Source organism: Balaenoptera physalus (assembly GCF_965194825.1).
Source record: "Balaenoptera physalus genome assembly, chromosome: 3".
NCBI lineage: Eukaryota > Metazoa > Chordata > Mammalia > Artiodactyla > Balaenopteridae > Balaenoptera > Balaenoptera physalus.
In genome coordinates, this window is record NC_138890.1 from 134539921 (window position 1) to 134561490 (window position 21570).

At 35.9% G+C, this 21570-nt stretch overlaps 1 protein-coding gene across 9 annotated transcripts in view; it reads left to right on the forward strand.

Annotated features, from left to right (window-relative positions):
* Positions 1-21570, forward strand: part of SLC38A9 (solute carrier family 38 member 9) — a 112285-nt gene that overhangs the window by 60811 nt on the left and 29904 nt on the right. For all 9 annotated transcript variants that reach the window (XR_014262381.1, XM_082457598.1, XM_082457597.1 and 6 more), the window contains 2 exons: positions 1793-1987; positions 4525-4632. Coding sequence is in view for 8 of the 9 variants with exons in the window: in XM_082457598.1 (XP_082313724.1) it covers positions 1793-1987; positions 4525-4632 (303 nt within the window). In the remaining variant the exon portion in view is untranslated. The remainder of the gene's footprint in view (positions 1-1792; positions 1988-4524; positions 4633-21570) is intronic.

A 21570-nucleotide genomic window follows, 5' to 3' on the forward strand; every position in this document is an offset into this window, starting at 1 on the left:
GATTAAACTGATTAACCTGTCATCTGTTAACACTAGAAAATGAGTGAAGTATCAGCTTTTATTTCTGTGAACACACACATACACACTTTTCAATAATTATACTGAAGTATTTTACTGAAGTATTTTATAATTTAAACATATATCTCTTGCACCCTGTTCCTTACCTCAGAATTTTCAGAAGACCAAGTAACATACTTGTCTTAAAAGAGAAATTCATTTTACTATAGCTATTCTGATATCAATTGATAAAACTAGTTCATTAATATCTAATAGGATTTCTTCACTAGAGAGTTCATTGTTGAGTCCATAAATATCACAATTACAGTGATAATTTGGAGAGCACCATCAGCAAAGTCAGTTTACTTTGCATAGTGATATGTTGATAGTAGCACTTCTTGATTCTTTGGTTTATTTTGAACAGTGTATTAAATAGAGTATGAAACAATCCATCTCAGTTAATATTAAAAATTACAGCTGACATTTATTGGATACTTACTGTGTGCAGGCATTGTTCTAAATATTTTACAGCAACTCCATAAGGTAGATCTTTTCTCTCATTTTCTGTGCAGAAACCAAGGTACAGAGAAGTTAGTGATTTGCCCAAGGTTACATAACTATTAAGTGACAGGGTCGAGATTCTTTATTCAGTCAATATACTTCCACAGCCTGTGCCCTTTACCACTGTAATTATTAGCACAAGAAAAATTCAAGTTAATTTACTTCTTTCCAGAGCATAGAAGAAAAATGTGCATGTTAAAGTGCTAAGAAAGAAGGTGAAAGAAAATTTTTGGCTTTGTGGTATGCAAAATAACGGATAGAGAATAAAATTGTTTGTCAGCATTTTTCACTAGCATTAAACATTCTTTACAAAGAGCTGATTATTAGAAAAAGTACTATTATGAAACTAGAAACACAGTGAGAATGATTTGTATTCTCTCTGCTAACAGAAGATCAGTGTTAGGAAAAATACGTTTTACTCGCTTCCCAGTTCTCTGGATATCATCTGGGCTCTTAAGCTGCTATAAGGTGTGATAAACATCCAGGACAATTACTCTGGATTGCTGGAATTCAAGATTCTTAAGCTATAAGCAATAATTAGATTTTGGCAATACCGTGGCAGATGTTTTGATGGTGTCCACTTTTTATTCCAAACCCAGAGATTTTGTTTATTGTTAGAAGAAACCTGTTCTTTGGCCTTTGTGTGGGTTATTAACACAGTGAACAATTACCTGTATGATATTTCTTATATTATTATATAAATAGGATCAAATATCATCCAACCCAGTATTTTCTCTCTAGCAATGGGACCAAAGGATATCTGGTAGGATAATTTTATAATTTCCAGTAGAAATTAAGGCTATACCTCAAAGTTTTCTAACATTCTCCTACCTTTAATTATTTATAGGTAAAAGGTTTCTAATATAACTATATATAAAATAGATAACAAGGACATACTGTATAGCACAGGGAACTGTATTCAGTATCTTGTAATAACCTATTGTGGAAAAGAATCTGAAAAAGAATATATAAATATATAAATAACTGAATCACATTGTTGTATACCTGAAACTAACACAACACTGTAAATCAACTATACTTCAATTAAAATAAGTAATAAAAATAAATAAAAAAGATTCATGATATACCTAAATATAACCCTCTATTTTTTTCCAGAAAAAAGAAACTTAGCATTCATGGTAAAAATTGAGGTTGGCAGAACAAGTGTCAGTCTTGGGGGTAGTCATTTTCTGTTCTTTGTTGCCTTCTCTAATCTGTTGCTTCCCTATTGCAGTGATTTGTCCAAGTGCCAGGAGTGGTGACCATCCTGACAATGGCTCTATGATTTTCTACACCAATGACTCGGGACTCCAGCAGTTTGAAAAGTGGTGGAATAAGTCCAAGACAGTGCCCTTTTACCTCATAGGGCTCCTCCTGCCACTGCTTAATTTCAAATCTCCTTCATTTTTTTCAAAATTTAATATCCTAGGTAAGCCAAGGCACTGTGTTATAGAGCCTCTGTGTAGTAGAATACATGCTGGATTCTGTGGAAATATGGTCTGACTGGGGAAATATCAATAGTTACCTTCCAGGCCTGTTCATCTATGTTTAATTTGTTCATGCATATGTTACCCTGCTTTTTGGTTTTCTTAATGGAGTTTGGAAGAGAGAAAAATATAGATGGGCTCTTTCCTGGCAGTCCAGTGGTTAAGAATTCACCTTCCTGTGCAGGGGGAGCAGGTTCAACCCCTGGTGGGGGAGCTAAGATCCCACATGCCTCGCAGCCAAAAAACCAAAACATAAAACAGAAGCAGTATTGTAACAAATTCAATAAAGACTTTAAAAATGGTCCACATCAAAAAAAATCTTTTTAAAAAAAAAGAAAAATATAGATGATCATTTCAAGTCCAAGTCCCTTTTTAAGATGAGTTGCTGGGTGCATTAAAAAAAAAAAAAAGGACTTACCTGGTGGCACAGTGGATAAGACTCCGCGCTGCCAATGCAGGGGGCCTGGGTTTGATCCCTGGTCAGGGAACTAGATCCCACATGCATGCTGCAACTGAGAGTTTGCATGCCACAACTAAGTATCCCGCCTGCTGCAACTAAGGTGCCCTCAAGGCACAGCTAAGGAGCCCAACTCCCACAGCTAAGACCCGGTTCAACCAAATTAAAATAAAGAAAAAAAAGGATGAGTTGCTGGGGTTTCCATTCTATCCTTACTGAACAACTATCCCTCATTTCCTCTAAGAGAACAGCTAGAGGAAGTAGACTACGATTTCAGCAGGAGAGATCCAAAGTGGATATTTTAGGAATTCTCAAGTCTAAGGGTTGGAAATATTATAACTTACTAAGGGAGGTTATGGAATATTTTTTTCCTACAGTATCTATTTAAGAGTATCGCACAAAATTATCACTTGACTTTCAGCCTGGGATATTGTTCTCTAGCTGAAGCTCCTAAGGTTTATTCTGCTTCTGCTCTCTTCCTCTGTGCTTTTTCTTTCTTAGAGCACTATTGCCTCCTTAAAGAGACAGACTTCTTTTTGTGAGACCTGTTTTAGAAAAGGAACCCCTATGAAAGCTCAGATCTGGTTAACTAAAGACAAGGATATCATTCATAAAGAATTGATAACCTAAATAGATAATAGGATTTCACCTCCTCCCTATAGTTCTGACCTCTTGGTAGGCGGCCTGGAGTATGAAATAATTAGATTACTCATCACATCAAGGAGGTGGCTTTGGGTTTTCAGAAGACCAAAGGAGGAGGTAAGGATATTTCTCTGTACCTCTGCCTCACAACAGGATTCACTGTAAGACTGACTACCACAGACACACACAGAAAATGAAGAATTGTGGTTATATAAGCTTTAGCCTCTTGTATTCATCCTTTCTGAATCAGCTAACCTCCAAACCCACAGTAAGAGCTTATATAGCTCATTTGTGGTTTCCTGATTTGCTTGCCTACTTTCCCATGGAACAGATCTTTAAAAGTTAGCATGTAAACTTATAGAAGGATTTGCTCAGTTGGGCAAAACAATCACTAGGCTTCTAACCAGGTTAGTTATTCTCTACCTCCTTAAGGATATTTTTCTTTTGCCCTTTTCCTTGGTACTTTCCCTTTTAAAACTACATATAGCTTCTTTAGAGAAATTAGAATCTAATTCCTCTAGAAATCTTTCTGGATTTCTTGACTCTACTCCATAATGACTGGACTTAATTCCTTAAATCCTCTAACATCTAGACTACTAAAAAATCCTGAAATTCTGAATGCCACTTTACCCTGCATAAAGCGGGCATTTACTTTACACAGTGAATGGAATCTGGAATCTTTCCATCTAGCAAGTAGTACTGCTCAATCAAAACTTCATCTAGATAGTAGATCAGATTGTTCATGGATTATGTGGCTTATTGCCTTTCTCAAATAAGTTTATGATTCACATTTACTACTTTTCTTTCTTTACTTTCTTTCTTACACTAAATATTTTGACAGACTTTTCCAACTTATTGACTGTCTCTAATACTTTTTTTTAAAGTTAATTTTACCCGTTCCTTTTCATTTTTAAATTTTTTATTTATTTCTTTATTTTTTGGCCATGCCACACAGCTTGCAGGATCTTGAAGTTCCCCGACCAGCAATTGAACCTGGCTCTCAGCAGTGAAAGCGAGAAGTCCTAACCACTGGACCGCCAGGGAATTCCCCTCTAATACTTTCAATACAAAGAATAAGAGTCAGTTTCAGGTTGTTTTTTCTCTCCTATGTAACCTTACAAGTTTATAATGGACTCTCTGCATGTATCTTCCACTAAACTCAGCTCCTAAGTTCTTAGGCCTACTACGTAGTTTTTTGCTTTGTTTTTTGATATCTCACATAGCTTGTTTCTGTTCTTTAGATCTTACCTGGGTTTTAGTGGGCATAAACAACAAAGGTAATAATTTTCCAAACTATGCTGAGAATGTAGAAACAAAACTTGATTTTGAAATAGTCTGTAAAACAAACTTGATAAATGGTTTCTGAATTTTTCCTTACAGGCACAGTGTCCGTTCTCTACTTGATTTTTCTTGTCACCTTGAAGGCTATTCGCTTGGGATTTCATTTGGAGTTTCATTGGTTTATGCCAACAGAATTTTTTGTCCCAGGTGAGCTATTTGTCCCAAGTAAAGAATTAATAAATTACAATAATGTGATCTTCAGTTAACTATTGTTACTATAAAACAAGTATTGGTAGATTTTATGATGAACACTTTTATTAATGCTGTTAAGCTAAAAACAGGAGTACAGTTGAAATTACTGTGGTTTTCTTGCAGTTAGGGCTAACCAGTACCCTTTGTCATTTCTGCTTGGGAGTTAAAGTCACAATGCAAATGAAAAATCAAGAACTCATTCTCTAGACTTTCTCTGAGGAAACATACCCCTAGAATTTCAGAGACTTAGAACACAGTCAGTGATAAATATATGTGAATAATACTGGTAATTAACATCATTGTTCCCCTTATGGGTTTTTTTCTTTTAATATTGCTGTTTTTCAGGCTAATTAGGGTGGTGATTATTAAGTATTCTTTCCCACCTTTTTTTTTTCCCCCATGGCTATAACTTGGCAATTTCTTAAGTTTCACCCAAATTTAGAGGATTTTGGACATGATAGAAGCACCATGAAGCAATGAATGGATAATGCTAAATGAGGAGACAGACTAAAAAATGGAAGTAACTATTACGCTCGTATCTTAAAAACTAATAATAAGGGGAACGTAGTACAAAATTCTGTTGTTGGTTTAGAAAGACTGCTTTCTTTCCAATCTTCAACTGTTGATTCTGGCAGTCTAGAATTCAAATCTCTATTCAGTTTCTGGTGTTAGTCTCTAAAGCCTGCAAATATAGTTGTCTACCACCCCTTTTGTTTCTTTTGTTACAACATTCCTGAGCTTTCCAGGTGTGCTGAGTTGGTGGTCATTGGAAGGTATTATTTATGTTACCATGGTTACTTGTTTTCAGATCATCTGGCTGCATCAGCTTTGATTTTTTTAATATCTATTAGAAGCCCACAAAGACTAAAAAGTCAGTGTAAATTCAGGATAAAGGAAGTACTGGGGCTTGCAAAGCATCTTCTCTCACAGATTGTATTTAAAATTGGACAGTGATGAAAATAGCAACTTTAAACTAGTTCTTCCATTGGTTAATAAAAATAGTCTAGGATATTATTTTCTAAAAGTAGATCCATATTGATTTATATTGAGGCTTAGTGATGAACATTTCTGCTAATGATAAGACATTAGAGATAAATATGGGAGAAACGGAGAGTATAAATAGTTATTTAAAAGATGGAAAAGGGAATATACCTAAATAGATATCAAGCCATTTATTTCACTTTACTTCATTTCTAAATGATATGAGGGGAGAATCATGAGGACTAAAAGAGGTTCATGTAAATACCTGTGGTCCTGAAATTACTTTATTGTGATTGAAGAATTTCTTAAGAAAGAAAATATATCATAAATCCTTTTCAGTAAAGGCTAATTAAAAATCAGAGAATTGGAGGGTGTGAATCTTTACCGTCCTGATGAAGAATTCTCATAAACTTCTAGTTCTAATTGAATCTTTATGTACTCTTGTTTCTAAAAAGTTATTTTTCAGTTCGGTAAATCCCATCACCCTTCTTCCCAGGTAACTGGAAAAATAATGAGAAAAACCTACTCATGTATTTCATCCTATCCTTTCCTGCCTCCTCAGGGACTTCACTTTTGCAGTTATTCTTTCTTTTTTAATCATGTATCATCAGATTTTTCCTACTGAACTATTTCTTCCAGTATACAAACCTATGTCCCAATCTAAAAACAAAAACTCATATGACCCCGCATTCCCCTCTAGCTATTGTTTCCCTTTAAAGAAAAACCTTTGTAAGAGTTGTCTGTGCTCACTGTCTCCACTTCTCCTTCCATTTTGCCTTGAACTCACTTCTGTTAGACTTTTGCTCCAATCACTCCACTGACTGATGACCAATGACTGCATCCTTCCAAACTCAATGACCAAATCTCACACCTCTTCTTACTCAACCTGTCAGCAGCATGGGGCACATTTGTTCACTCCTTCCATCTTAAAATACTTTCTTTATTTAACTTCTAAAACCCTATTCTCTCTTGATTCTTCTACATAACTGTTCCTTCTCATATCTCTGACCTCTAAATGATAGAGTCATCCAGGGTTTAGTACACAAACCCCTCTTCTCTCTACCTTTATTCCCTAAATAATGTCATCTAGCCACCACGCTATATGGTGACTAGTCCCAATTTTTTTTATCTCTGGCCCAGATCTCTCCACTGAAATCCGTACTCATATATCTACCTGCCCCTTCTACATCTCCACTTGGATGTCCATTTTGTATATTTAATTTACACAAATCAAATACTTGTTTTCTTCCTCATCCACCCCCTCCCAACAGCCTGCTTAACCTGCTCTTCTCCCAGGCTTCTCATTCTCAGAAAATGGTAGCTCCAATTTACCACTAGATCAGGCCAAACTCTTTGGAGTCATACTTGACTGTTCTTCCTTTCCACCCCCCATATCTGCACAATCTATTTTCTACTTGTAAAATAAATTGAGAATCTGACTACTTCTTACCATTTCCACCAAAAAGAATTATGTTAAGCTTCTAATCTCTCAGCCAGATTATTGCAGTAGCCTCATAACTAGTCTCACTGTTTCCACTTTGTCTCCTTCTCCGTGATCTGTTCTACACCTAGCAGATGGAGTGGTGTTTTTGAAACACAACCTTCAAAAGCCTCTAATGGTTTCCCAACTCATTCAGAATAAAGGCAAGTCTTTGTCACAGTCCGTAGGCCCTATATGAGCTGACTCCTGGCTTCCTCTTTTATTTCATCCCCTATTACTTTCCCACTCATTCAGTCCACTCCAGCCACACTGTCTTCCTTGCTGTTCCACAAAAATGCCAAGCACACTCCTAGCTCAGAATCTTTGCACTTAGGATTCCCTGTACATGAAATGTTGTTGTCTTTTTCTCAGGTATCTACATAGTTGGTATTGTTAGAGAGGTCTTCCCTGACTTCCTGCCCATTCTCACACCTCCTTCTTGATCCTTATTTTCTTTAGAGCCCTCATCACTACCAAATCTTATATGCAGGTATCCCTGGTCATCTAAATCTATTAAGTTCTTGATTCTGACTAGTTGGAATATTGAGGCATATCTGTTATTCTAATCAACTTAGCTCCTGAGTTTCAGATAAATAGTAGCAGACGTTAAGATAACAAGAGACTTACCTAGAACTGTTTCCGAATCTGTTTGGTTCTTGAATTCGAGTAGTGAAATTTCAGATGGTAAGATATACCTGTATTATTTTTTTTACCTGTGTATCTGTCTCCCTTAACTAGAATGTTAGCTCTCTGAGAAAAGAAATGTTTTTTTTGTTTGTTTTTTATACTTCTCTATTACTGTTGTGTCCCCAAGGCCTATAATACTTCTGGCATATAATGAGTGCTCAATAAATAATTATTAAGAGTAAATGTGTTTATATCCACTCCTTTTTAAATCCCATTAAAACATTTACATTAAAAAAATAAATGTAAAAAACAAACACAAAGAGACTCTATAGAAGAGACAATAGCAAATGAGAGAGAGCAACAGATTTTTAGAAGCTCAAAAACTGATACATGGTTGGTAACTGACAGCAAAGCAGAGAAAGCTGAAATGTAAGTACCTGTAGAGAGGAGGCCAGTTTGAACTACACAATTCTTGAAAGCCTGAGTGTTTGGAGAAAATTCGTTAACTCTGAAAGCAAGGGTAAGGAGAAGGGCTTAAAATGGGAGAATTCCTTGAAGGTTTATATCAGGAATAATTAGCTATAATCCATTCCCCTTCCCTCTTCAACCTAGCAAGAGATGGAAGAAACTAAATCAGACACTCTCTGGACTCGGGTTTGCCAAATACAGCAAAAGGGTAGGAATAAGCCTCTAGTCTTAAAACAGGTTAAGTGAAAGCATATATGCTGAATGATGAGGCCATACCCCACCATCTACCCCTCCAATTCTCTTTTCTTTATTCCTTGGTTCCCAGAATGCTGATAGCATAGGATAATAGAGGATTCTTCTCAGGAGAAACTGATAAGCCCAAGAGGAAAGACCTAGAGTCTCAGATATTCGGGTTCTACCAAAGAAATGGCAGGTACCTTGCTTGTATCAGACCATTTAGATGTCCACTAAGTATGCATTTTTTTAGTGCTTCACTTTTAAATATAAACAAACATACAAAGAGCACTAGATATTTGTGGAAAACCTCTTACATAAAAATAAAACAAGAAAGATAAAAAAGGGGACCTCCCTGGTGGTGCAGTGGTTAAGACTCCATGCTCCCAATGCAGGGGTTCCGGGTTCTATCCCTGGTCAGGAAACTAGATCCCACATGCATGCCGCAACCTAGAGTTCACATGCCACAACTAAGGAGCCTGCCTGCTGCAACTAAGACCTGGCACAACCAAATAAATAAATAAATATTTTTTAAAAAAAGAAAGATAAAAAAGGAGTTTAAAGGGAAAAATAATAGGAAGGAACAAAAGCAAAATTCCAAAAAATTACATCCTCAAAGTAACAAAAGACAGTGATATCCATGAAACAATATTTGGATGCCAAGGAAGGAAGGAAAAATGGGGAGTTGATCTTGGAAATAAAATACGTAATAGAAATTAAGAATTCAAAGAAAATTTGGAAGATAAAGCTAACTTCCCCAAAAGATTAGAAATTATGGATGGGTGGATGGATGGACAGATGGATGGATGGTTAGAAAGAAGGAAGGAAGGGAGGGAGAGAAAGAGGGAGGGAGGGAGGGAGGAAGTGAGGGGGGGGAAGGAGGAAGAGAGGGAGGGAGGAAGGAAAAAAATGAATAGGACAGAAAAGATGAGAAAATAGATAATTAATTCAGGTGGCCCAATATCCAGCTAAAAATAGTTTCATAGAGAAGAAAGGAAATGAAGGTGAGGAAATTATCAAAGAAATAATTTAAGAAATTTCCCCAGAACTGAAGAGCATGTGTTTCTAGATGTAAGGGCCCAAAATACCGAGCATTGTGAATAAGACCCACACCAAAGCTCATCATTATGAAATTTTACAACACCAGGGATAAAGAGAAGGGCTTTCAGGGACAAAGAACAAGTCTGTACAAAAGGTCTGGAATCAGAATAGTATCAGACGTTTTAACAACAACTCTGAAAGTTAGACGGCAATGGAAGTGTCATCAAAGGTCTCAGAATAAATTATTTTAACTTAAAATTCTAAATCCCACCATACTCTCATTCAACTGTTAGAGTACAATAAAGGTATTTTCAGAAAGTAAAGTCTCACAAAATTTTCACAAACTGAACAAACCAGATAACCAGCACCCAGATCAAAACCAGAAATTACTAGCACCCCAGAAGTCCCTCTCATTCTCCCGACCAATTGCTGTCTCCCTGCAGAGATAACCACCTGTTCTAACTTCTAACCCCAAAGATTAATTTTGTCTGTTTTTTGACTGACTATAATTGGAATATACAGTATGTATTCTTTTGTGTCTGGCTTCTTCCAGTCAACATTATATTGTGATATTGAGCCATATTGTGTGTGTATTTGTAGTTTATTCATTCTCATTAGTATTTCATTTTATAACTATACCACAATTTATCTTTTTCCTATTAAGGGACGTTTGAGTAGTCTCCAATTTTCGACCATTATGTTTATTGTAGCACTCTTCATTCTCTTACATATCTTTTGGTGAACATAAATGCCTGCTTTCTCTTGAGCATAAACCTAGGAGTGGAATTGGTAGGTCAAAGGGTATGCATATATTCTACTTTCGCAGATATTGCCAGTCAGCTTTCCAAAATGGTTGTACCAATTTACGTCCATACCAGCAGTGTTTGAGTGTTCTAGTTGTTCCACGTCTTCATCAGCACTTCTGTTTTCTTTTTCATCTAGCCTTGCTGTTGGGTGTGTAGTGGTATTGTGCTTTTAATTTGCATTTCCCTGATGGCTAATGAAGTTAACACCTTTTTATATGTTCATTGCCAATTTGGATTTCCTCTTTTGTCTAGTGCCTTTTCAAGTCTTTTGCCCATTTTCTATTTTTTTCATATTGATTTATAGGAGTTCTTTTTACTTTCTAAGTACCTGTCTTATGTATTCAATTATCTTCTCCCCCTCTGCTTACTTCCTTTCTTAATATGACTTCTCAGAGGAATAAAGTAGGCAGTTTGAGAATGATTGGAGGTTTGGGGCTTCTTTAAAACCACTTTGTGAAGGAATCTGTCTTCTTTAATTTACTACACATTGATCATGGTATAAATGTCTGGGTTCTTTAAAAGACATATTTTTCATACAAAAACTTGTACATGAATGTTCATAGCAGCAATATTCAGAGTAGTCAAAAGGTGGAAACAATCCAAATATCTATCACTGATGAATAGATAAATAAATGTGGTATATCCATACAATGGAATATTATTTGGCAATAGAAAGGAGTAAGGTATTGTGGTGATGCTTGTACAACTCTGGGAATATTCTAAAAACTTTTAACTGTACACTTTAAACGGGTGAAAGGTATGTAAATTATATCTCAATAGAGCTGTTAAAGATAATCTTAGGTTTTCAAGAAATTTACTCAGAGTTTTTGTTGGTTAATTGGAAAAAGCTGGATATTCACTCACTCTAATTTGACAGGTTAGAAACAACAGTGGTATCACCTGGCTTAATTAGAGAAGAATCAACTAACAAGTTGCTTCAGGAGGCATCTTAGAAGTAATAGACGTTGAGTGCTCCAAAAGACAGGAAAGATCAGCTAAATTGAAAAGAGCTTATCGAAAACTAGTAAATCTTAGCAAAAAGCAAAATCATTCTGAAGAACAGATTAAAGTAGAATGTTGACCACTTTCGTGGCCAAGAGTCCTTTATTATGAAAATAAATGAATGCCTTTGATTATGTGTCATGCATTGTCCAAAAAGACATGGCCCACTGCCGTCCGGGAGCTTGCAGTTGAGCTGTAAGACTGCTTTGCGAATTAATGATCACAGTATGAAGATACACAAGAGACATAGTAGTATAGAGGAATTGCATGTAAATAAGAATTAAGAATCAGAGAAGTGTTCTTAATAAGAGTATTTTAAGGCCAAAAGGAGTTCTTTAAATGAAGAATTGGAGGAATGGGTTTATGCTAGGTCAAGGGATCAATATGTTTAAGAAACGGTTAAGGCCTGAGATACCATGACCCATTTAGGAAATTACAAGAATTTGGATGGCTGAAGTGAAAGAATACTTATTGGTGAAGTAATAGGAGACACGGATAAAGACGCAAAGGCCAGATCATGAAGAGTCTTCTATTTTAAGCTAAAAATAACTCTCTGGTTGGCTATGAGACCCTCCTTCTCCCTTATTTGGGATTGGCTGAACTAAGAGTTAGGCTTCTGTGTCCCTAGGTCAATAAGGTAGAGGAAGAGTAGTCCTATAATCCCTGCCTAAAAATAGGATTCATAATGGAGCTGCTACAGTCAAATACCACCCTCATAAAAGGTAAGTTGAGGTCAGAGGTGCTGTAGCCTCTTTGAATCAACAGAATCTGTAGAAAAGCAATGATAGTGAAAAACACTGTTAGAACCTTGGGATATCACTAAAGCATTGCTGACATGGTAGTTCAGAGATGGGTGATGACTGATCCCATGCCCAAATCCCATCTCACTGTCTGCTTTCTTAGACAACTTCCAATATCAGTAAGCAGCCATCAAAATGGAGTTAGAAGTACAAGAAATTTTGCGGGGGAGCATTTATGAAATAGAGGAGGGCGAGCAGGAGTAGGTAGCTACATCAGACCACATTGTAGCTCAGGTCTGCAAAAGGAGAAAAGGAAGGGAGGAGGATTGGGTAGGAATAGATTAAGAAAGTCTTAGCCAACCCAATGTGAAGCTCTGTCAAAGACTGCCTGCAGAGGAGTCGAGGGTTGGGCAAAAGTGGTCAGGCCCGAGTACTCTGCTTTGCTCAGTCGTTGGCTAGGAGCTGCCCAGGGAAAGTGTGACTTCTTGATTAGGTCAGCACAGCCCAAAGAGGCTGCAGCTGGAGTTTATCAGCTCACTGCATACCTTGCATCAGGTTCTCACTTGGATATCGGAGTAGTACATTTACATGGCTGCCACAGTGAAGTTTTATAATATTTTAATATAAATTTGTCATGTTAATATTAATGTTATTCCTAGTTATGGCCTAGGAATACCTTTAACAATATTTAACAATATGTATGCTTATTTTATTATTATGAATGGAATGCTTTAATTTCTCTTTATGTCTTCTAAGCAATTATAGGTATATAAGAAAGATGTTGATTTCATATATATATTTATTTATTTATATAATATTTTCTTTCTAGCTCCCTTACTTTGAACTCTTTTTTCCCCCAGCTTTATTGAGATATAATTAACATATAACACTGTGTAAGTTTAAGGTGTACAACATGTTTATTTGATGCACTTATATATTGCAAAACGATTACCACCATAGCACTAGATAACATGTCCATCACATAATTTCCATTTCTTTCTTGTGGTGAGAACATTTAAGATTTACTTTCTTAGCAACTTTCAAGTAATGCAGTATTATTAACTATAATCATGATGCTATACATTGGATCCCCAGAACTTATTCATTTTATAACTGGAAGTTGGTACTCTTTGACCAACATCTCCCCATTTCCCCCACCTCCCCAGCCTCTGATAACCAGGATTCTGGTTTCTGTTTCTATGAATTTAGCTTTTTTAGATTCCACATATAAATGATATCATACACTATTTGTCTTTTTCTGTCTTATTTCACTTAGCATAATGCCCTCAAGGTGCATCCATGTCACAAATGGCAAGATTTCCTTCTTTCTCATGGCTGAATAATATTTCATTGTATATGTTTACCACATCTTAATTCCTTCATCTGTTGATGGACTTATAGGTTGTTTCTATATCCTGGCTATTGTAAGCAATGCTGCTGTGAACATAGTGCAGATGTCTCTTCAAGATAGTCCTTTGGATATATACCCAGAAGTGGGATTGCTGGGTCATATGGTAGTTCTATTTAAAAATTTTTGAGCAACCACCATCCCATTCTCCATAGTGGCTGCACCAATTTCCGTTCCCACCAACAATACACCAGGGTTCCCTTTTCTCCACATCCTTAAGAACACTTGTTATCTCTTATCTTTTTGATGATAGCCATTCTAACAGGTGTGATATATCATTGTGTTTTGTTTTTGTTTTTAATTTTTTATTGTAGTATAGTTGATTTACAGTGCTGTGTTAGTTTCTGGTGTATAGTAAAGTGATTCAGTTATACACACACACACATTTATTCTTTTTCATATTCTTTTCCATTATGGCTTATTACAGGATGCTGAAAAAATATGGAATGCTTCACGAATTGTGTGTCATTCTTGTGCAGGGGCCATGCTAATATTTTCTGTATTGTTCCAATTTTCTTTTTCTTTTTTTTTTTGGCTGTGTTGGGTCTTCGTTGCTGCGCATGGGCTTTCTCTAGTTGCGGCGAGCGGGGGTGACTCTTCGTTGCGGTGTGCAGCCTTCTCGTTGCAGTGGCTTCTCTTGTTGTGGAGCACAGGCTCTAGGCATGCGGGCTTCAGTAGTTGCAGCACGCAGGCTCAGTAGTTGTGGCTCACGGGCTCTAGAACGCAGGCTCAGTAGTTGTGGCACACGGGCTTAGTTGCTCTGCGGCATGTGGGATCTTCCCGGACTAGGGATCGAACCCCTGTCCCCTGCATTGGCAGGTGGATTCTTAACCACTGCACCACTGGGGAAGCCCCTGTATTGTTCCAATTTTAGTATATGTGCTGTCAGAGCAAGCACTATCATTTGTTTTGATTTGTGCTCCCCTGATAATTAGTGATATTGATCACCTCTACATGTACCTGTTGGCCATTTGTATGTCTTCTTTGGATAACAGCCTATAGGCATACCTCATTTTATTGCACTTCGATTTATTGCACTTCGCAGATATTGCGTTTTCTTGCAAATTGAAGGTTTCTGGCAACCCTGCATTGAGCAAGTCTTTCAGCACCATTTTTCCAATAGCATTTGCTCACTTCCTATCTCTGTGTCACATTTTAGAAGTTCTCACAATTTTCAAACTTTTTCATTATTATTATATTTGTTATGGTGATCTATGATTTTTGACATTTTTTAGCAATAAAGTATTTTTAATTAAGGTATGCATTTTTTTAGACATAATGCTATTACACACTTAATATACTAAATATATTGTAAACGTAACTTTTATATGCACTGGGAAACCAAAAAATTCGTGTGACTTCCTTTATTGTAATATTCACTTTATTGCAGTGGTCTGTAACCAAATGCAAAATATCTCCAGGGTATGCCTGTATTTAGTCCTCTGCCCAATTTTTAATTGAATTGTTTGTTTTCTTGCTGTTGAGTTATATGAGTTGTTTATATATTTTGGTTATTAACTCCTTATCCAATATATGATTTGCAAACATTTTCTCCCATTTTGTAGGTTGCCTGTTCATTTCATTAATGGTTTCCTTTACTGTGCAGAAGCCTTTTAGTTTGATGTAGTCCCATTTGTTTATTTTTGCTTTTGTTGCCTTTGCTTTTGGTGTCAAATCAAAAAATCGCTGCCAAGACCAATGTCAAGGAGCTTACCCTCCCCCCCATGTTTCCTTCTAGGAGTTTTATGGTTTCAGGTCTTACATTCAAGTCTTTAATCCATTTAGAGTTGATTTTTGTATATGGTTTAATATAGGGGCCCAGTTTCATTCTTTTTTTTTTTTTTTTTAGCTCCAGACTTGTCCAGTTTCATTCTTTTGCATGTCTCCCAATTTTTCCAACACCATTTATTGAAGAAACTGTCCTTTCCCCATTGTGTATTCTTGACTCCTTTGTCATAAATTAATTGACTGTATATGTGTGGGTTTATTTCTGGGCACTCTGTTCCATTGATCTATATGTCTGTTCTTTGCCAGTACCATACTGTTTTGATTACTCTATCTTGTATTATAATTTAAAATCAGGAAGTGTGATGCCTCCAGCTTTGTACTTCTTTCCCAAGATTGCTTTGGCTGTTTGGGGTCTTTTATGTTTCAATACACATTTTAGGAATGTTTGTTCTATTTCTGTGAAAAATGCCATTGGAATTTTGATAACGGATTGCATTGAACCTATAGATTGCTTTGCATAGTATGGACATTTTAACAATATTGATTCTTCCAGTTCATGAGCATGGAATAACTTTACATTTGTGACTTTCTTTCATCATTGTCTTATAGATTTTAGTTTATAGGTCTTTCAACTCCTTGGTTAAATTTATTTCTAGGTATTTTATTCTTTTTGATGCAACTGTAATGGGATTGTTTTCTTAATTTCTCTTTCTCATAGCTTGTTATTAGTGTATAGAAACACAACAGATTTTTGTATGTTGAAATTGTACCCCACAAGTTTTCTGAATTTGACTATTAGTTCTAACAGTTTTTTGGTGGCATCCTTAGGGTTTTCCATATATAGTATTATATCCTCCATGGATAGAGGCAGTTTTATTTCTTCCTTTCAAATTTGGATGGCTTTTATTTCTTTTCTTGCCTAATTGCTCTGGCTAGGACTTACAATACTGTGTTGAATAAAAATGGCAGGAGTGGGCATCCTTGTCTTGTTCCTGATCTTGGAGGAAAAGTTTTCAGCTTTTCACCATTGAATATGATGTTAGCTCTGGGTTTGTCATATATGGCCTTTATTATGTTGAGATACATTCCCTCCATACCCAGTTTGTTGAGAGTTTTTATTATAAATTGATGTTGAATATTGTAAAATGCTTTTTCTGCATCATTGAGATGATCATATGATTTTTAGTCTTCATTTTGTTAATGTGGTGTATCACATTGATTGATTTGTACACGTTGAACCATACTTGCATCCCTGCAATAAATCTCACTTGATAATGGTATGTAATCCTTTTAATGTATTTTTTTAATTTATTTATTTTATTTATTTATTTTTGGCTGCATTGGGTCTTTGTTGCTGCACACAGGCTTTCTCTAGTTGTGGTGAGCAGGAGCTACTCTTCGTTGTGGTGTGTGGGCTTCTCATTGCGGTGGCTTCTCTTGTTGCAGAGCATGGGCTCTAGGCACATGGGCTTCAGTAGTTGTGGCTGGCAGGCTGTAGAGTGCAGGCTCAGTAGTGGTGGTGCATGGGCTTTGTTGCTCCGTGGAATGTGGGATCTTCCCGGACCAGGGCTTGGACCTGTGTCCCCTGCTTTGGCAGGTGGATTCTTAACCACTGTGCCACCAGGGAAGTCCTAATGTATTGTTTAATTTGGGTTGCTGATACTTTGTTGAGGATTTTTGTATCTGTGTTCATCAGGGACATTGGCCTATAATTTTCTTTTCTTGTGTGTCTTTGGCTTTGGTATCAGAGTAATTCTGGCTTTGTAAAATGAGTTTGGAAGTGTTCATTTCTCTTTTATTTTTTGGAAGAGTTTGAGAAGGATTGGTATTAATTCTTCTTTGAATGTTTGGTGGAATTCACAGTGAAGCCATCTGGTCCTGGGCTTTTGTTTGTTGGGAGGTTTCTGATTACTGATTCAATCTCTGGTCTGTTCAGATTTTCTGTTTTTTCATGATTCAGTCTTGGTAGGTTGTATGTTTCTAGGAATTTATCCAGCTCTTCTAGATTGTCCAATTTGTTGGTATATAATTGTTCACAGTAGCCTCATGATCCTTTGTAATATTTCTGTTTTATCAGTTGTGATGTCTCCTCTTTCATTTATAGTTTTATTTATTTTAGTCCTCTCTTTTTTTCTTTTAATCTAACTAAAGGTTTGTCTGTTTTATCTTTCAAAAAAGCCAGCTCTTAGTTTCATTGATCTTTTCTATTGTCTTTTTAGTCTCTATTTCATTTATTTCCACTCTGATCTTTATTTCTCTTCCTTCTATTAACTTTGGGATTCATTTGTTCTTCTTTTTCTAGTTTCTTTAAGTGTAAAGTTAGACCATTTATTTGAGATTTTTCTTATTTCTTGAGTTAGGCCTGTCATGTATAAATAATAATTTTATCATCTTCCCCAAAATTTGGGGCTCTATATAATTATATAAATATAGTGCTAACTGTTGATCTGAAATGATCATTCTTTTTCTTGTTGAGAAAGTATCCTTCTGTTGAGGTCTATCCCTATGGGGCTTTTTCTATAAACCTATATCATTGGAAGCACTTCATAGAGTAACTATGTGGTTTCCTTTACTCATAGAACTATGTGTTAGATCCGTGGGAAAGAACTACAAGACAGAGCTGCTAAATAAACTGAAAAACCTAACAGTCAAACTCTTTCTTATCTTAGGTATTGGCATATCCCAACGATCTGTACTGTTCTAGGGTGTGATAGCTTAGGAGTGAATATGATTTGAACTTAATGCATGTTTAGAGGGTGTCTAAAATTCAGAACCAGGCAGATCCATCTCCTGACCCTAAACATGGTCCTAAAGTAAATTGCTTGAGGAAATTGGATCCCAGAGATTACAGGTGGGGAATTTTGAAGTGTATCCATATTCCACTGGATCAAAGAAGCCCAACTGAAAGAATTGTGGATTGACTGACATGATAACTGTGGATTGAGTAAAACTTCTTTTTGAAAGGGCTATCTTATCTTGAAGATTATGACTTTGGAGGAACTAAGGTGATTGGCAGTGGAAAGAATCAGAACATGTGAAATTCCTTAAAAATTTATTGATTTAAATAATTTTGCCTATGTAACACATAATAAAAAAAAGACCCTTTAACTTTGTGCAGAATGTCAAAAAAAAAAAAAGTATGCTTCTATTCCCAATTTAAGAGTTTTTTAAAAAACAGAAGTGGGAACTGCCCCTACATTTTACTTTGTTGCTGACATGTAAAATTTTAAAAGATTATAGACAGAAGAAGGAGAGACTTTTCCTAAGAAAAATACATTTTGAATTGCTTCCACAGATAAAAATTCAGATGAAAGCTAGCAGACAAAAAACTTGATATAAAACAAAAGTATGTAATATTTTTTTATCTTACTTCCTGATTTCTTTTAGAGCTACTGCTTGATTCTTAGTTGTTCTCACTTCCTTTCCTAAAATATTATGGTAAAAAGCCAGAGGGCTTTTATTTCATTCCTACTTTTTCCACTAAGGAATCACTTGTGATGGGTTGTCCTCCACTTTGCCACCTCTTTTGCCTAGATGCAGCACTGTTTTTGAGTAAATCATGGTCTTTTTCTACATAAAAGAAATTTTCTCTTTTTTTTTTTTTTTTTTTTTTATTTAGGTCTCTAATCCATTTTGAGTTTATTTTTGTGTATGGTGTTAGGGAGTATTCTAATTTCATTCTTTTACATGTAGCTGTCCAGTTTTCCCAGCACCACTTATTGAAGAGACTGTCTTTTCTCCATTGTATATCTTTGCCTCCTTTGTCATAGATTAGTTGACCATAGGTGCGTGGGTTAATCTCTGGGCTTTCTATCTTGTTCCATTGATCTATGTTTCTGTTTTTGTGCCAGTACCATATTGTCTTGATTACTGTAGCTTTGTAGTATAGTCTGAAGTCAGGAAGTCTGATTCCTCCAGCTCCATTTTTTTGCCTCAAGACTGCTTTGGCTATTTGGGGTCTTTTGTGTCTCCATACAAATTTTAAGATGATTTGTTCTAGCTCAGTAAAAAATGCCATTGGTAATTTGATAGGGATTGCATTGAATCTGTAGATTGCTTTGGGTAGTATACTCATTTTCACAATGTTGATTCTTCCAATCCAAGAACATGGTATATCTCTCCATCTGTTGGTATCATCTTTAATTTCTTTCATCAGTGTCTTACAGTTTTCTGCATACAGGTCTTTTGTCTCCCTAGGTAGGTTTATTCCTAGGTATTTTATTCTTTTTGTTGCAATGGTAAATGGGAGTGTTTCCATAATTTCTCTTTCAGATTTTTCATCATTAGTGTATAGGAATGCAAGAGATTTCTGTGCATTAATTTTGTATCCTGCAACTTTACCATATTCATTAATTAGCTCTAGCAGTTTTCTGGTGGCAGTTTTAGGATTCTCTATGTATAGTATCATGTCATCCGCAAACAGTGACAGTTTTACTTCTTCTTTTCCAATTTGTATTCCTTTTATTTCTTTTTCTTCTCTGATTGCCGTGGCTAGGACTTCCAGAACTATGTTGAATAATAGTGCTGAGAGTGGACATCCTTGTCTCATTCCTGATCTTAGAGGAAATGCTTTCAGTTTTTCACCATTGAGAATGATGTTTGCTGTGGGTTTGTCATATATGGCCTTTATTATGTTGAGGTAGGTTCCCTCTATGCCCACTTTCTGGAGAGTTTTTATCATAAATGGGTGTTGAATTTTGTCAAAAGCTTTTTCTGCATCTATTGAGATGATCATATGGTTTTTATTCTTCAATTTGTTAATATGGTGTATCACATTGATTGATTTGCGTATATTGAAGAATCCTTGCATCCCTGGGATAAATCCCACTTGATCGTGGTGTATGATCCTTTTAATGTGTTGTTGGATTCTGTTTGCTAGTATTTTGTTGAGGATTTTTGCATCTATATTCATCAGTGATATCGGTCTGTAATTTTCTTTCTTTGTAGTGTCTTTGTCTGGTTTTGGTATCAGGGTGATGGTGGCCTCATAGAACGAGTTTGGGAGTGTTCCTTCCTCTGAAATTTTTTGGAAGAGTTTGAGAAGGATAGGTGTTAGCTCTTGTCTAAATGTTTGATAGAATTCACCTGTGAAGCCATCTGGTCCTGGACTTTTGTTTGTTGGAAGATTTTTTTTTTTTTTGTTGGAAGATTTTTAATCAGAGTTTCAATTTCATTACTTGTGATTGGTCTGTTCATATTTTCTGTTTCTTCCTGGTTCAGTCTGGGAAGGTTATACCTTTCTAAAAATTTGTCCATTTCTTCCAGGTTGTCCATTTTATTGGCATAAAGTTGCTTGTAGTAGTCTCTTAGGATGCTTTGTATTTCTGCGGTGTCTGTTGTAACTTCTCCTTTTTCATTTCTGATTTTATTGATTTGAGTCCTCTCCCTCTTTTTCTTGATGAGTCTGGCTAATGGCTTATCAATTTTGTTTATCTTCTCAAAGAACCAGCTTTTAGTTTTATTGATCTTTGCTATTGTTTTCTTTGTTTCTATTTCATTTATTTCTGCTCTGATCTTTATGATTTCTTTCCTTCTGCTAACTTTGGGTTTTGTTTGTTCTTCTTTCTCTAGTTTCTTTAGGTGTAAGGTTAGATTGTTTACTTGAGATTTTTCTTATTTCTTTAGGTAGGCTTGTATAGCTATAAACTTCCCTCTTAGAACTGCTTTCACTGCATCCCATAGGTTTTGGGTCGTCGTGTTTTCATTGTCATTTGTCTCTAGGTATTTTTTTATTTCCTCTTTGATTTCTTCAGTGATCTCTTGGTTATTTAGTAACGTATTGTTTAGCCTCCATGTGTTTGTGTTTTTTACGTTTTTTTCTCTGTAATTCATTTCTAATCTCATAGCGTTGTGGTCAGAAAAGATGCTTGATGTGATTTCAATTTTCTTAAATTTACTGAGGCTTGATTTGTGACTCAAGATGTGATCTATCCTGGAGAATGTTCCGTGCGCACTTGAGAAGAACGTGTAATCTGCTGTTTTTGGATGGAATGTCCTATATATATCAATTAAATCTATCTGGTCTGTTGTGTCATTTAAAGCTTCTGTTTCCTTATTTATTTTCATTTGGGATGATCTGTCCATTGGTGTAAGTGAGGTGTTAAAGTCCCCCACTATGATTGTGTTACTGTCAATTTCCTCTTTTATAGCTGTTAGCAGTTGCCTTATGTATTGAGGTGCTCCTATGTTGGGTGCATATATATTTATAATTGTTATATCTTCTTCTTGGATTGATCCCTTGATCATTATGTAGTGTCTTTCCTTGTCTCTTGTAACATTCTTTATTTTAAAGTCTATTTTATCTGATATGAGTATAGCTACTCCAGCTTTCTTTTGATTTCCATTTGCATGGAATATCTTTTTCCATCCCCTCACTTT